The 16,747-nt window shown below is 34.8% G+C and overlaps 2 protein-coding genes across 3 annotated transcripts in view; one reads left to right on the forward strand and one right to left on the reverse strand.

Moving 5' to 3' along the window:
* si:dkey-172j4.3 (diacylglycerol kinase delta) overlaps positions 1 to 7,892 on the forward strand; it is a 152,516-nt gene extending 144,624 nt beyond the window's left edge. The window contains 4 exon segments of the mRNA XM_056461274.1: positions 2,417 to 2,506; positions 2,580 to 2,696; positions 5,127 to 5,235; positions 6,206 to 7,892. Coding sequence (XP_056317249.1) covers positions 2,417 to 2,506; positions 2,580 to 2,696; positions 5,127 to 5,235; positions 6,206 to 6,258 — 369 coding nt within the window. The 3' untranslated portion in view covers positions 6,259 to 7,892.
* zgc:92429 (uncharacterized protein LOC445063 homolog) overlaps positions 1 to 16,747 on the reverse strand; it is a 42,542-nt gene that overhangs the window by 10,240 nt on the left and 15,555 nt on the right. Inside the window, exons 8-11 of one of the 2 annotated variants that reach the window (XR_008838073.1) lie at positions 12,727 to 12,829; positions 12,505 to 12,624; positions 12,341 to 12,403; positions 10,019 to 10,396 (exon numbers count right to left, since the gene is read on the reverse strand). Coding sequence is in view for 1 of the 2 variants with exons in the window: in XM_056461272.1 (XP_056317247.1) it covers positions 10,079 to 10,396; positions 12,341 to 12,403; positions 12,505 to 12,624; positions 12,727 to 12,829 (604 nt within the window). In the remaining variant the exon portion in view is untranslated. Of the gene's footprint in view, positions 1 to 9,610; positions 10,397 to 12,340; positions 12,404 to 12,504; positions 12,625 to 12,726; positions 12,830 to 16,747 lie in introns of those variants that run through there. The other variant, XM_056461272.1, reaches the window with a different exon arrangement.

Here is a 16,747-nt window from a genome sequence, read left to right on the forward strand (position 1 = left end):
TTGGCTGTCGCTGCTATGAAGATCGCATCCGCCCTAACTTCAGACACACCCTCGATCAAGCGTTGACGCTGAAGCCCCGTGTGAATGCACGGTTATATATTGCCTTCACTATAGTAGGGATTCCCAAACTTTTCAGCCTTCGACCCCCAAAATAACAATGTCAGTGACTCATGACCCCCAATATCCTCTGAGGTAGTTATAAATACACAAACCTTGAAAACCCAAAACGGCTCACACACAGCAATATGCCCAAGTCTATTCTTTGTTTATTTTTAGAGACCACCACTCGGAGATCATCCTCCATGTTCGATCGTGGCTGTAAAGGTGTCAGAAAATGTAACCTGGTGCCATGAAATCAATCTGCTGCATCTGACCCTATTGCTGGGTCTCTAATCTAATGTAATGAGATCCCAGGGGTTGCATCCCAATGGAAAAAAATATATAGTTTTATAACTATTAACTACTATTTTTATCCTCTGTAGCATTTGGACAAATATGTTCATTATAATAGTTTCATAAAATGAATTAGATTTTTGGAAATAACCAAGCGACCCCCCTCATTATCCCTGGACCCCACTTTTGGAATCATTGACCTATAGAACTACCATATTGACTAAACAAACATAGAACCAAGCGTAAAATACTAAATCAGTGGTCACCAAACCTGTTCCTGGAGGGCCCATTTCCTTCAGAGTTTATCTCCAACCCTAATTAAGCACATCCGAACAAGCCAATCAAGGTCTTACTAGGTATAATTAAAACATCCGGGTATTGTAGCTGTTTTTAGGCAAGTTGAAACTAAACTCTGCAGGGACACCGGCCCTCCAGGACCGAGATTGGTGACCCCTGCATTAATCTAAAAAACACAATCAAACTTTTAACTTTTAACTAGTAAGGACCAGTAAAATGTCCTCAGTTGTCATATTTCACTATATAAGCAAAGGCATTTGACTATAGAGAGACCAGCATACATACACAAATATAGATCTATGCTATACACACAGCAGTGAATGATGCGCTTTAGAGCCACTTGAAAGGTTAACAGGTGCAGCTTTGAGTCTCGGCTCAGGAATTATAGCATGTCTTTCCTCCCGCTGAGGCTTTGAGTGTTTCTTATGAAGCTATTTAAGTTTTAGGAGCAACAAATAATAACTTGACTTCTAGTTGATCATGTGGTATCAGAAGTGGTTTATATGAAAGGCAAAGGCCTCTAGATTACGCTTATTTTACCAAAATAAAATATGATCATGACTTGATATTTAATTATTTAATTAGGACAGTAAGCTCTGACTTTGCTTAGACAAAAGTCTTGTCACTTAACAGAAATAATGTACAGTATATAAAGTCATGGTGCAGTGGAAAAAGAATTCACATTGTGTATGACTCCCATGAGCTTGGAGGACTTCATCCATACATCTCTGCAATGACTCAAATAACTTATTAATAAAGTCATCTGGAATGGCAAAGAAAGCGTTCCTGCAGGACTCCCAGAGTTCATCAAGATTATTTGGATTCATCTTCAAAGCCACCTCCTTCATCTCACCCCAGACATGCTCAATAATGTTCATATCTGGTAACTGGGCTGGCCAATCCTGGAGCACCTTGACCTTCTTTGCTTTCAGGATCTTTGATGTGGAGGCTGAAGTATGAGAAGGAGCACCATCCTGCTGAAGAATTTGGCCTCTCCTGTGGTTTCTAATGTAATGGGCAGCACAAATTTCTTGATACCTCAGGCTGTTGATGTGGCCATCCACTCTGCAGATCTCTCACACGCCCCCATACTGAATGTAATCCCAAAACATGATTTTTCCTTTATCAAACTTGACTGATTTCTATAAGAATTTTGGGGCTATTCAGGTTCCAATAGGTCTGCAGTATTTGTGATGATGGAGATGCAGTTCAACATGATTCATCGGAAAAATACCTTCTGCCAATTTCCAAATGATCAACTAGAAGTCAAGTTATTTTTTGTTTCTCTTAGAACTGGGATAGACGACAAGACTTTTGTCAGGTAGTGTAGTTATACTCTATCAAGATTCACTTTCAAATTTTGCCTGATGATGGTTAGGGGTAGGGTCATATAAGAAGTGGTTTTACTGTGTAAAATACAGTACATCTATGGAGAATCCCTGCAAATCACTAATACCAGCATGTGTGTGTGTGTGTGCAGGTCCTAACTTATATAGTAAGATATCAAAACGACCTACTAGTGAGGATGTTTCACTGGTGCTCACTGATTAAAAGAACGTGTTTTTATTAGTATCTAATGATTGGCATTTGTTTCTGTGAGGGTTTGGTTTAGGGTCAGGCCATAGACAGACACTCTCATTAACCTGATATACTGTAAATACAATGGAAGTCTATGTAATGTCATCATTGAGAACCTGTGTGTGTATGTGTGTGTCTTTCTCCACAGGGTTTGAGCCGCAGTACAGCTGTAGATATTGTCAACAGCAGTACAGTTCTCCAGCAAGAGACCAAGATGCTCCTGGAGGGGAAACTGCTGGTGAGCAGAAACACTTTCCTTGTGTTTAATGGAGTCTGACATCTGATTAAGACATTTCTCTGTGTGTGTGTAGCAGCTGGAGTCTTCTCAGAAAGAGGAGCTTCTGTCTACAGTGGAGAGTCTCAGCGCTGAATTACAGAAGCTGGAGGACATTCACTGGATCTGTCCCAGCATGCACTGCTCTGAGGAGGTCTGTGCCAGCTTTACATTGTAAAACTGCATGATTGTATTTAATGAAGCACAACAGCTGGATTCTGAGAGGTTGATTCAATGTGGTGCGCTTTTAGATAACAACAATAACATAAATCATTTAAATATCCTCCTGGAGTCCTCATCTACTCAGAGCTTGCCAAATCTGCATTTACTTAATCTAAATTACAGTAAAACAGTCAGATTTTGCTATTTTATTGTTATTTAAATGTTTTAAATTTGGACTTTTAAAAATCATTTTCAGCTCATGCTCAGGGAACATTTCCTAATGTCAGTACATTGTCATTTAACCAGTTTTATTTGTCTAATTTTGTCAGAAGGCTGTTATCATCCATCCACATGGTTAATCAGCTGTGCTAATAAAGAAGACTCCAGATCCAGATCTGTTTTTACATTACTGTGATGATTGGGTTTAGGGTTGGGGTAGGGGAAGACGTTAATAAAATACAACTAGAAAAGTAAAGTTCGTAGACAAACTCTATGGTGTCTTGAGAAAGCCCAGTCTGAAAGTTTGATGTAGTTTAAGAGTTTAAATCATTGAAGTAGTTTTTAAGAACTTTGAAACTGTTATAACTACATATAGTTCAGCATGTTTCTAGTATGCATTGGCATGTTTCTTGCTAGGCTGTTGATAGGGGGTTCTGAGTGATTTTTTTGTTTAGGATGCTAGTTTGTTTAGTATGTTTGTTAGTATGTTTTCAGTACGATTTTTATGTCGTTCGTTTGGATTAGTATATTGCTAGCATGAACATTGTTAGTATGTCCAATGTAAAGTCAGTGGCAGTTTTTTTTTACAATGGAAGTCTATGGGATAGTTGCTAAGGTGCCGTAAGTGATTGCTAGGGTGTGGCTAGCAAGTTGAAAGGTCATCAGTGATTGGCAGATTGGTGGTCTGAGTTGATTGAGCATAACCTTAAGTCTGTATGACAGTCTGACGTAAAGTTATGAAGTCATAAAATTTGGTCCAATGTTAAGTCAATGGGACTTTTCCCATCGGATCAGTTGGAAAAGATATGGCAACTTAATGAAGTATTGTTTGGAGTTAGTTTGGTGATTGTAGTATGAACGGTCTAGGAAGAGATGCGTTCTTAAAATAGTCTAAGAAGAAGACGGAACAATAAGTTTATGTAGTTTACAGTATGTGGGCTTTCTCAAGCCTCCATAGTTAATGGCAAATTTAAGAAATAATTTAAATAATTCTCATTAATTTCCGGCCTCAGCCGTATGTGATCTATACCTGATTAACCATGTGGATGGATGATAACTGCCTTCTGAGCCTACTAGTAGGCGCAGAAAGCCCATACTGGCCCATTTCAATCAGCTGATAACCACTAATAACGCCCATTTAATTGAGTGATAACATTAGAAGCTTTCAAAAGCCATTTACTGACCTCCAAATCTAGTGTTTATGGTTTAAAATGGCATCCTTGCATGGTAATATTCAATACATTAGTGATTTTTTTTTAATGACAATTTAGAATTACAAATTATTTCAAGCAAAATGGTTATTCTACCAAATACTGGCCTCACAAACCAAAATTTAGATTGACATTGTGTTGTCTTGAAATGAGCATTTTCTTAATTCACACAAAGAAAATTCTCTGTATGACTACATTTGTGTTTCAAATTTAGAAGAAATGGAATCAGTAGTTTATTGTTAAACCAAACAGATGATCCTTTTTCTGCTGGTTCTCCTCACTTTCTGTTAGAGACAAAAACAATCGCCTTAGTCAAAGCTTAGTCAAGACCTGCTTCAAGATTATTGGTTTGTCTCTGCGGAGTCTAGCAGAGTAACATGAGGAAAATTCAAAGTGTGATAGGTGGTTAATAGATGTAAATTCTCCTTTGTTCCTGAGGCAATAATGATTTAGTATAACACTTTATTTTGTTGACTAAAAGTTGCATTACAACTACATTCCAGTTACTTCTTATTTGAGTATTAGTAGACTGCCTGCTTAATATCTGCTGATACTGCTCCTTCAACAGACTTTTAACTGACTATAAGAAACTTTGCAAGTACATGTCAACTTACACTAACTATAACTCTAACCCCAACCTAACAGTCTACTTATAATCTAATGAGAATTAGAACATGTAGATGCAATGTAACTTCAATTCAACAAAATGTGTTAAAGGGGCCATCAAAATAATGTGATACCAGATTTAGAAGCTTACATTTGTGAAGTTATTATGAAGCATGCTGGATTGGGTATTTTAATGTTGTTTGTAAGTGATTGCCACTGCCCTAATTAAATTGCCACTGGTGGGATTAATAAAGTTGTTAAACCTAAACCTGTAAAACCAATCAACTGTAAATCCAGAGACACTGAACATTTCAAATTCTGGGCAAAATAAAAAGTAGTAGATCGTTTGAGACATGTGACAAATAAGTTCCTGTTTTTTCCTCCAGGAATCCTCCCGTGTGTCTGGGAAAAGCAGCATGAAGCTGAAAATCATGCCCAAGGGGAAGAAAGAGAAGGAAAGGTTACACAAGCAGCGCTCTAGCAGCTCTCTGTCAGGTAACACACACGCACACGCACACGCACACACACACACACGTACGTACACACACACACACACACACACACGTACACGTACACGTTAACTAGCAGAAAATCAGCATTAACCACAAGAAAAGTGAAGTAGTTACACCTGTAGTAAATGATTAGTTACTTTAAATAAATGAGTAAAACTGTTGCCTTAAAAGCGTCAAGTTGATTTTACTTTAAAAAAGTGAGCAAACCTGTAGTAACTTGGAACTGTTAAGACTTAACATAACTTGTAACTTATCGCTTTAAAAGCAATGGATACACTCACTTTTTTAAATGTAATCACTTTTTACGATGTACTTTGGGTTATTTTATTATGTACAGTATTACTCAGAAGCATGATTTATACTCACCGGCCACTTTATTAGGTATCATGTGCAGCCGACAAATCTGCAGCAACTGCGTGATGCTGTCATGTCAATATGGACCAAAAACTCTGAGGAATTTTCCAGCACCTTGTTGAATCTATGCCATGAAGAATTCAGGCTGTTCTGAAGGCAAAAAAGGGTCCAACTTGGTACTAGTAAAGTGTACCTAATATAGTGGCCGGTAAAATGTGTACATTTTTATATGAAAAATGACTCATAAAATGGCTTATTTGAAGCATTTGTTTTGATTTTGACAAATTTGACAGCCCTCAGAATATTTTTTACTAGAAAATGTCCATTTTATTTATATATATATATATATGCGTAAAAACATGCTGGATAAGTTGGCGGTTCATTCCGCTGTGGCGACCCCAGATTAATAAAGGGACTAAGCCGAAAAGAAAATGAATGATGTATGCACACACAGAACTAAGTCTCTGATTTGAAACAAAAAAAGCATTTTATTCGATCTTCATGTGTTGATATTTTATCACCACATGAAAAATCGAAAAAGCAACATTAATTAGTGATTCACGTTAAATGCCAATCACAGCCTATTTGTTTTCCCTCAGGATCATGGGATATCAAAGCCGGCGCGTGTGATGTGGATCCTGCAGGAAACTGAAGAGCTGGATTGCTGTCAAGAGGATACGCTCTGCCACGAGACGCTGCTTTACGCTCAGTGAGGATGACCCGAGACCCCCGGTGCAGACGCACATTGCCCACCTTTAGTGTTTGCAAGCTTATTTTGGAGGGCGACGCGGCACTGCATTACTGTGCTTCTGTTTGCTTTCTTCTCCGCCTGCGATGATGTCATAGGAAGTGCTCACCATCAGAGCAGAAAGTGGAGTGATGAGTTCTCCTGGTTTTTTTAATATCTCGCTACTTTTGTTCTTTATTTTTAGTATTCAAGCCTTCAAATACAAACTATAAACTTTGTTCTCCAAAAAGACCCCGTCCCGTCGCCGTCTGAACAACAAGAAAGGAACAAACTAAAACGACTGTACTGAAATGAAGACACGCACACACAAAAAAGGGAATATCCTGATGAATGAATGTATGGTGGACTTGTAGTATTCGTCAAAATGGTTCTAGTTAACCTGCATCTCGTCTCTGTATCTCTCTATCAAAGACCATCTAGGTTTCTGCATGCCTTTCATGCTCTTATGCAGGAAAAAAAGGTCTACTTTTTTCTTTTTAATCGAATCGTCAGCCAAGTCGTGGTGGTGTATCACTAGTGTGTCAATTGAGCCGTTGTTCTAGAAGCTTCAGTGCCGTAACTCTTGTGCCAAGTGAGTAAAATGAAGCGCAGTGGTTTTAAAGTGAGCTCTTTCTTTACTTTCTTTCTGCAGGGAAAATCTCGTGTGATGCTGTATGTCGTAAAAACTATTTCAAGATGTATTTTATCTCGCCTTGCACTTTAATATAGTTTTAAAGAGGAAAAAAAAATAAGCAGACTTAAAGGTTGAGTGTGTTTTGATTTCTTTGGTATGGAAAATCGATGATGAGGTGTTACATATAATCAAACTTCTGAATGTTATCCAGCTGCCGTCCCTGACAGAGGGCTCAGTCTGTATATGAGAAAACCCTGAGCAAAACTTGATCTCAGCTAATGTATGGTTCACAACGGTGTTTATCAGCACACTCCAATGGTACGGTGTAACTCTGTTTATTCCATCAAAAGAAAATACACACAATACTGAACTACTTAATCGTTTTCTTGATAGTTGTGAGCCAAAGTCTAACAGTATTGCTCAAATAAGACATCACAAAATGTAGGAACGTTTAATGGACAGTCAAGGTGCTGCTTATGCTCATAAAAGCTGGACTGTGTATTTATTACTATTATTTTGCATGTTTTTGTTTTAAAGTTCCTCAACTTTGATGAAATGTTGAGTGCTGTTCAGTTTTGATTAACATGACGTATACGTTATTTGACCATCTCTGTGTATCAACGCATAGATTTAATCAGGTTCATAGTGAAAGGCGATTATTTTATGAACAGAGTTTGTTTTTTTATTTTTGAGAGTGAAAATGAATCAAAATGGAAGAGGTAGATGTTATTTGCTGGTCATTGTCGAGACTACTGTTTACTTTGAAGATGTCTTATTTATCCTTTTAATTTAAAATACTTCTTGCCATATGGGTTGCAGTCAAGCTTCCATGGCCTTGGACTCTGTTCGACTGACTGCAATCACCCACTTCAGGATTGTTGCTGTTGACTTGATGCAAAAATAAAGTGTGGCCATTGCTGTTTGACTGGTTGCAATTTGTTTTTTTTAGTCCTGTTCATGACACATTTTAGACTTTTATCTCATAATTTAGACTTTGACGTTTATCTAACAATTTTAACATTTCATCTCATAATTTAGACTTTTTATTAAATCATAATTGACTTTTGTTAGATTTTTAACATCTTATAATTTTGACTTTTTATCATATCTCAATTTATTTTAGATTTCTCACATCATTTTTCATCTCAGAATTTTGACATCTTAATTTTTATCTTATAATTATGACTTGTAAATTTTTATCTCATAATTTTTACTTCTTAATCTCATGATTTTGACTTGTCATAATTTCTCATCATTTTGATTTATATCATAATTTTGACATCACATAACTTTTATATCTCATAATTTTGACTTGACACAATTTTAATCCCATAATTTTCATTTATATCGTAGTTTTGACGTCACATAATTTATCTCATAATTTTGACATTCTAATCTCATCATTTTTATCTCGTCAATTTAATTTTGACTTTGGCACATCATGTTTCCATCTCATAATTTTAACCTTTTATTTGATTATTTAGATTTTTTGTCTCATGTCATAATTTTGACCACATTTTATCTCATAATTTTAATCACATTTTATCTCCTACTTTTGACTTGCCACATAGTTTATGTTATATATTATAATTTTTACATCTCATAATATTTACGTTTTATCTACATCACAGAATTTCAGAATTTTGACACTAAGAAGAGAACATATTAGGAGAACGTAAAAAAATATGAAATATGACAGTCAAAAATTATAAGGATTTCTAACTTTAAATCATGAGATAGAAAGTTAAAAAATAGATAAATTGAAATTATGAGTTAACTTATGAGGCAAAAAATATTAGAAAAGTCTAAATTACAAGGTAAACATTGAGATAAAAAGTTTAAATTATGTAATAGCAAGTTAAAATTATGAGTCAATTAGATTAAAGTTTAATTACTGACTCTAAATTATGAGAATGTGAAAATTATGAATTAAAAAGTAAATTTAGATTTTCTTGTCAAATTAAATTAAAAAGGTCTGAGATTATGATAAAAGTCGATTACTTATGAGATATTTAGTTACTAACAAAAAGTTGTCAAAATTATGAGTACAAATTATGTACTCATAATTTTGACAACTTTTTGTTAGTAACTAAATATCTCATAAGTTCTTTTTAGTCCAAATTATTAGATAAAAAAGCAGATGTCTCAAAACTATGACAGATATGTCAAAAACTGTATAAAATACTACACATTACACAACTGTAAATTATGAGAATGTCAAAAATCATTCAGTAAAAAGTCAAAATTAGGATTTACTAAAAACACAAAATGATTAAATAAAAAATATGATACCTCAAAATTAGTAGTTTGTTCAGCTGAGCTATAACCATGTTTCGGACATTTGGAACCAAATTGTAAACAATAGAGATGTTCCAACCCTAATTAAAGTATATTTTTAAATAATTAAAGATTTCAATAACTATTTTTTAATTATACAAGTATCTGTCATGAAACAGGTGTCAAAATGATCAAATTGTGTCTTAGAAAATAAAACTTTCAAGAGGAGTCAAAACTTTCAAAATTACGAGATGTAAAATAAGACGACAAACTTGATGTTTGAAAAATGAAAAAACATTAGAAAATAAAAAGATAAACAATGGAACACATGTATTGTTAATATCTTAGCTATTAACTAACAAGACATTTTGAAGTGTAACCAGAAAACTTTTATTTCCAGTCCAGTTCCATTAAATAATCCTGCTTCTTGAATGTTTCTTATGCACCAAATTACAAAGAAAATCACATGACGATGATTTCTGAAGTCTCATGTGACAAAACCTGCTGTAATTAATATTATTGCTTTACTGTAATTCTGACTAAATAAATGCAGCCTTACTGTGTGAGAATTCTTTCAAAAAATCTTATACTAATATAAATTTCTCCCTCCTACTTCATAATAGAAATGAATTTATTTTCAAAAATCTCAATGAAACAGCAGAATTGAAAGAAAAAGTATTTTAAGACTTCTTCAACCTTTAACACACAATCATAGACAAAAGATTTTCGCAAACACAACTGTGAAAAAAAAAGTGTGAAAAAAACCTGACATACCTGAAGGCATTAGTATAAATCCCCTATGTGCTTGTAAACACAACACTCCAGCATGAATGTTCATTTCTCTTGTTTGACATCAGCAGGCTCCTCTAGCTCAGGCGGTCCATTCTCAGCATCTTCCTTCTGTTTTTCTTCTTTTTTCTCCTCCTCCTCCTCTTCGTCCTCCCAGTCAGACTCGCTGATGTCATCGTCTGAAATGTCCCACTGGGGCTTGACCTCCTCCTGCTCTGCGCTGTTCATGTTGTCGGTGAGCTCCGGCTCAGGTTTGTGTTTGGGGTCCTCCAGTTTTCCCCAGGCTACAGCATCGGCCTTCCTCATGCTCACCTCAACCTTAGATGGCACCATGTTCACAAAACTGCTCTTTATGTCAATCACCTGAGAAAAACAGACACAGGCTGACTCTGGTTTATGTTTGATATGAATACTTTGATATATTAGCATTCGATTACACTAAAATGACTGAAATAAGTGTTAATGAACATTAAAATATTTGATGGAGATTTATTACAATAAATTATATGAAAAGCTTAAAATAAACAAGAGTTAGAAATGTTGGCTGTGTGAAAAAGTTGAAATACAAAAACCACCAACTAGTCTTTGTTTGGTTGTTTAAAAATATTAAATCTAAAATGAAATATTAGCTTACAATAATAAAAGCCAATTCTAAATATTTATAAAACTTGATGTATACTGAAACATTCTGATTAAATATTAACTCATGGAAATGAGTAACATTCCCTTGGCAACTAACTGAAATAACAGTTTAAATATTAAATAATAGTACATAATATTAAATAAAGTATTTAATATTAAAAAGAATTGAATGAAACTAGCACATAATTACAAATTAAGTAGTAAATATTCAGTAAAAATTAAATATAAATGACAACTAAACAATAGTTTAAATATGAATACAGCTAACTGAAACAAACAAATATTAAATAAAAAAGTATAAATAAATTAAATAAATGAGTGCACAATAGCAGACGAAAGTACTAAATATCAGGTGAAAATTTAAAATAAAAGCTAATTCTAAATATAACTGAAAACTAAATATTAGATTAAATATTAATATGGATAACTGAAACAAACTAAAATTAAGTATAGCACATTTATAAATATCAAAAAATATATAAAGATGAAACTAGCCAACGCAATCTCACGGCAATTCGTAACTTTTTGATTTAGTGGCTAATCCGTATGAATTTGTACTCTAATGTAATTCGTATAATTTAGAACGAAGTGCTCATCCCCCAATGACGGTTGGGTTTAGGGGTAGGGTTGGGTGCCATGCCTTATTTTTAAAATCGTACATTTTCGAATTCGTATGAATTAGCCACTAAACTGACAAAACGTAAAATACTCATGTTTTCTCGTGAGATCAGGCTGAATTAGCACATAATTAATAAACATAACATTAAAGCCAATTCTAAATATTAATAATAACCAAATAAAAGTTTAAATATTAAGATGGCTAACTAAAACAAACAAAAGTTAAATATAAATTAATTTATAAACATAAAAAAGAATAAAGATGCAACTAGCACATGATTATAGACAAAAGTACTAAATATTAAATAAAAATTAAAAATTAAAACATTCTAAATATTAATGAAAACTAAATAAGTTTAAATATGAATATAGCTACATGAAACAAACTAAAATTAAATATAAAAACATTTATAAATATAAAAAAAGAATAAAGATGAATCTAAAACAATTACATATAAAAGAATTAAATATTAAGTGAAAATGTAAATTAAAAGCTAATTCTAAATATTAAATTAAATCTCAACTTTTTATATAAATAATACTAAATGAATATATATTTACAATACATTTCAAATGAAATATAGGAAATGGTGCCATAAACTAGTTTTTTTAAAGTGATTAAAATTATTTAAGTAAATATTTCTTTGTTTTTCTTTATTAGAATTGCTTTATTTTGTCTAATCTTTTCTGAATGTGTCATTATACATATCTTTTACTTCTGTACTTGTTATATTTGTAAAGCGCTTTGAGATTTGCCTTTTAAAGCCGCTATGTAAAATAAAGTTTATATTATTAGTATTATTACTGTGATTATTATTATTATTAAAAATGTATTAATAAAAACTAATTAAATTTCTAAATGTTAAACTGAAATGAATGAAATTTGAAAAAAAATATATCAAACTGAACTTAACATTAAATAATAAAAAACTATAAACGACTTAAAACAGTCAATAAAACAAGAACATGCAAGGATTATAAAGTATTTTCAGTATTAACTCTGTCAGTGCTAAATCCTAAGGAATGATGAATGCACAGCAGTCTTACCCCCCATAAATGGATGTCCTTATGAAACACTTTGTCGCCCTCAAACTGAATGTGGCAGGTCAACTGCAGATTGATGAAGAACACAAAAACAGACCCAAAGCACTGCATGAAAAATCTGACGGGACGCTGATGTGCAGATGGAACATCAGAAGTGTTGAACTCACCACAGTGCGGTTGGCCTCCACATAGGAATGATCTGGATTGCAGTTTTTGGCGTAGATCGTGACCACAACCTGGTTCCCCGTCTGATGCCAATCGTGCCGACAGGCCACCTTCTTTTTATCCTGCAGACCAAACAAACACAACATGCACGTTTCTCAGAGAGGAATTGCTGATTATACAGTGTGTGTCCATGTAAATAACAGCAGTGTGAAGTCCACAAGCACCTGTTTGGGGATCCAGCAGTGCTTTCCAGATGTGCAGCCCTTCTGGTCCAGGAAGGCGTTGAAGTCGGTGGTTTTTATACAGCAGCAGTTCCAATATTTGTATCTAGAAAGTGGTCAGCATATGTAAATTATCATTCATCACTCGTCTCATAATGAAAACCTTTATTGAGCACTCAATGGAAAAACCCTCGAGTGTTACTAGGGGTTATTACAAAACTTTTATACTAGACCAGAGATGCCCAAACTAGGGCCCGCAGGCCAAAGTTGGCCCTTTGTATCTTTTGATTTGGCCCGCCAGAAGGCAAATGATTGGGGAGGGTTGGGCAATGTCTTTAACAGAGATTCTCATTTCTATTTTAATGTAACCTTTTGTTTGTTTGTTTTATTGTTTAGCAACAAAAAAGCTAACTGAAATTAAATGTTTCAATTAAATGTTGTGCATGAATCAGATTTTTTAAAAACATACATACTATCACTTAACGAATAGGGGACAAACCAGAAGACAACAGCGTGCAAATCCACAGATATTTATATTAGATGTCGCCTACACTATTGTTGTCTATTGGAAGGAATGCATCATTAGAGCTGCCATTTTAGTACAGGGTAGCGCTCCTTTGAAATGAATGTGAGACCAAGGTGCAGTGTAGGACTGGCGATCCAGAGCCAGAGATATATACGCATGTATACATATACTGTATCTATGATCGGGAGTTTTCCCGGTGGTCAGTGTGCAAATATCTTTTTTTAAATTTTGAAAATTATAAATTTACATCCCTTTTCTACATTGATGGATCAGTGACCGCACTGGCATTGCCGACAAAGAGCATGTTGTGTGCATGGAAATGTATTATCCACTCTCCCTGTTAAATTTGATCTAATTCCTGTCCTGAAACACACCCCCTCTCCCGCTTTCACATCTAATTCAAACAGAGGGTGTGATTCGTTATGAATGACTTGTTCACTTAGTCGACAATAATACACATTTCTAGCACCACAGCATCTTGTTGTCATATTTCATTGACATTGTTTGTTTATTTTATTCAACAAAACTAGCATAAGCCTAGTATTTAGTGCAAGTTTGGTGCTACTTTGCCTCATGGTCACTGCAGTAAGTGACTGTATTATCATCAATACTTGTTTAGCACAAAAGTTCATAATATATAAAAACTTTAAAAAACGAAATCTTACCTATGAAATGTTCTTGTGTGCCTTTGTGCTTCATTTTCTTTGTTTGCTCTTTACTAGACCCATACACAGCTCTAAAAGTCCAGCATCTTCACATTGGCTTTAGTCTTGACTAGTGCGGTTAAATGACATTTGTCCTGGGAGCACTGTACAAATGTGGCAGCACTGTTGACGCATGCTCAGGGTCCGTATGCGATATCTAGTGTATATATCTATGGTGCAAATCAAGGCAAAGGCAGGTTCAGCATGATTGGTGTAATCACCATTGAATTCCATTGTTTGGATTTTTTTTTGTTTTTTTATGGTTTTATTGTAATAAGTTTGTTAAAATATTATATATATTTTTTTATTTGAATGTATTAGTAAATACAGTTGAAGCATTTTTTCTATTTATTTATAAATATTAGGAAATAAATTAGGAAATTACCCATGGCAAATTTATTGCAATACAGTTTGCTATATTTACTTTCGACCCACATCTCTCAATCAAGCTTGGATTTTGGCCCATCATAAGAAAAAGTTTGGGCACCCCTGCACTAGACTATTACAAGATTAGATGAAATTGTATGACAAGGAAATCTTTTATCGTAACCATTGTAAGCGTTTCTCAACCCTGTTCCTGAAGGCACACCAACAGTACACATTTTCAACCACAAACCTAATCAAACATACCTGAATAAATTCATCAGATCATTAGAAGAGATTTCAAAACCTGAAAGGAATGGGTCAGATAAGGGAGACCCCTAATCCTACCCTAAACCTAAACCCAACTACTACCTTACTAACTATTACTAAGTAGCAGCTAATCAGTAGTTTGTTGAGCTAAAGGTCTTAGTTAATGGTTTGGTAATGGTTTGTTAATAGCATGAATTGTATTTTAAAATAAAGTGTGACATTAAATTGATTTGTATTTTTGACAATGACTGAAAAGTGTTTATTTAGGTCTGTCTTTTTAAATTCATGTGCCTTAATGCCTGCTTCACCCTGCCGTGTCAGCTTTACATCAACATCTGAGGTAAACTTATAGCAGCTTTCGGTTTAGCTACTGTATGAATGTCACAGTAATGGTATTCAAACTCACATTCGAAGCATTTAACACCAAACAAAGATGTTATTTACAGTATCTCTGGCCTGTACTAACAGGAAAATTTGATTGACGAGCACTGTGAATATAGCCTAGTAAGTATGAAAAAGATGCACAGAGGTCGCACACAAACCAAACCCGAAGCAGCATAAATTCTAAAAAATGTATATTTATTCAGACGGTTTAATGTGGCATTTCGTCTTTACACTTAATTCTGAGCAGACAGAGACCTGTTTTAGGACCACCCTAAAGTGGTTGTGTAAATATGACTAAAGTATACTTTAAGCCTTAACTTACCTTTTATATCTTACACTATGTTCAGTATTTACACCTTGTAGACAAACTAAGTAGTGTTTAAAGAGCCCTTATTATGGGTTTTTGAAAATGACCTTTATGCAGTGTGTACCACAGTTCTAAGTGAAGTGAAATATCCAGCTAAGGCTCAAATCTGAAAGTGCGCTGTGTTTAAAACTATAGATTCATCTATTAAAGAGTCGACTCAAAGTGGTTCGAATTAATTGCCGCTGTAAAGAGTCTTTAGCAGTGCCGGCATGACGTCGATACGGAACTCAAGCCCTGTCCATTTATTGCGCGTGCAAACCTTGGAAAATTGAAACTCCCAGACCCACCCATAAACACTGTAGAAAGAAAAAGGAGAAGACAAACACTGTAGCAGATCCTGGTTGAATCAAGTCGCCAAGACGCTGTGCTCTGAAGTGTGAGGTAAGAGTCAGTGGTTAAAGTTTATTTTTGCAAAAATACCTCAGGATTATAGCTCAGCCTTGTGTTGTGTTTCCGTCATTTTTCTGACGAGTGCTTCAGCAATCTACAACGGGGCATTCGTCAGCCATTTATGAAAGGAAGGATCAGAATAGACTACTGATGTATGGGACTTTGTCAGAGCTTGACCGGAACTTTACGGTACACAGTTCATGGATCAGTTTCTTCCTATATTTGTGTAAGTGTAAGTTAGTGCAATTAAAATGGTTGCCTCTTTGTTTTCTCTAGCTTGCAATTTATGTATTTAATTGTGTTTTGTTACTTGTAACAGCTTGTAGTGTCACATCTAAAGGCGCATTGAAAACACAGTGCATGCCACTTTGCTTACGGATTTAAATGTGTTTGTGAGCTTGCGATCCTTTGCCGTTTGTCATTGCTTTGGCCACCGTCAGCTGTTCTTATACACATGCGGCGGTCAAGTTTCAAAATAGTTCAGCTTTTGCCACTGTGTGTATTAACACTGAATGTGTGTCACTGTTTTTACTTAAGAATATTGCTAGAATAGGTCAATATGCTGATGTTAAACTGCATTGCTTAATGCACTCCTGCATTGGGCTCACACATATACTCTGCATTCCGTGGTGGGCCTTTCTCACGCTGAACGCAGTCGACCAATCACAACAGACTGGGTAATCGGACCAATCAGCGCAGATTAGCATCGTGCTAAGGAGGTGTTTGGGAACAAATGAATTGCTGACCGAATCATATAGGCGTCGTTGGGATAATTAGGTAAAAATAAATGCATATTATAAGACAATGAAAGTGTTTTTTGACCATGCATGCATATCAGATTGTTGAAGACCTCCAAAACCAAAATATGACCTTTTTAATGCATAATTGGGACTCTTTTTTTTTTTAAGTGCATATAAAGTGGACTATATACTTTAAGCTTAAAGGGATAGTTCACCCACAACTAAAAATGTTCACACTATTTCCTCACCCTCAAATGGTTCCAAACCCGCATACATTTCT

This window comes from Danio aesculapii, chromosome 7 (genome assembly GCF_903798145.1).
Source record: "Danio aesculapii chromosome 7, fDanAes4.1, whole genome shotgun sequence".
Lineage (NCBI taxonomy): Eukaryota > Metazoa > Chordata > Actinopteri > Cypriniformes > Danionidae > Danio > Danio aesculapii.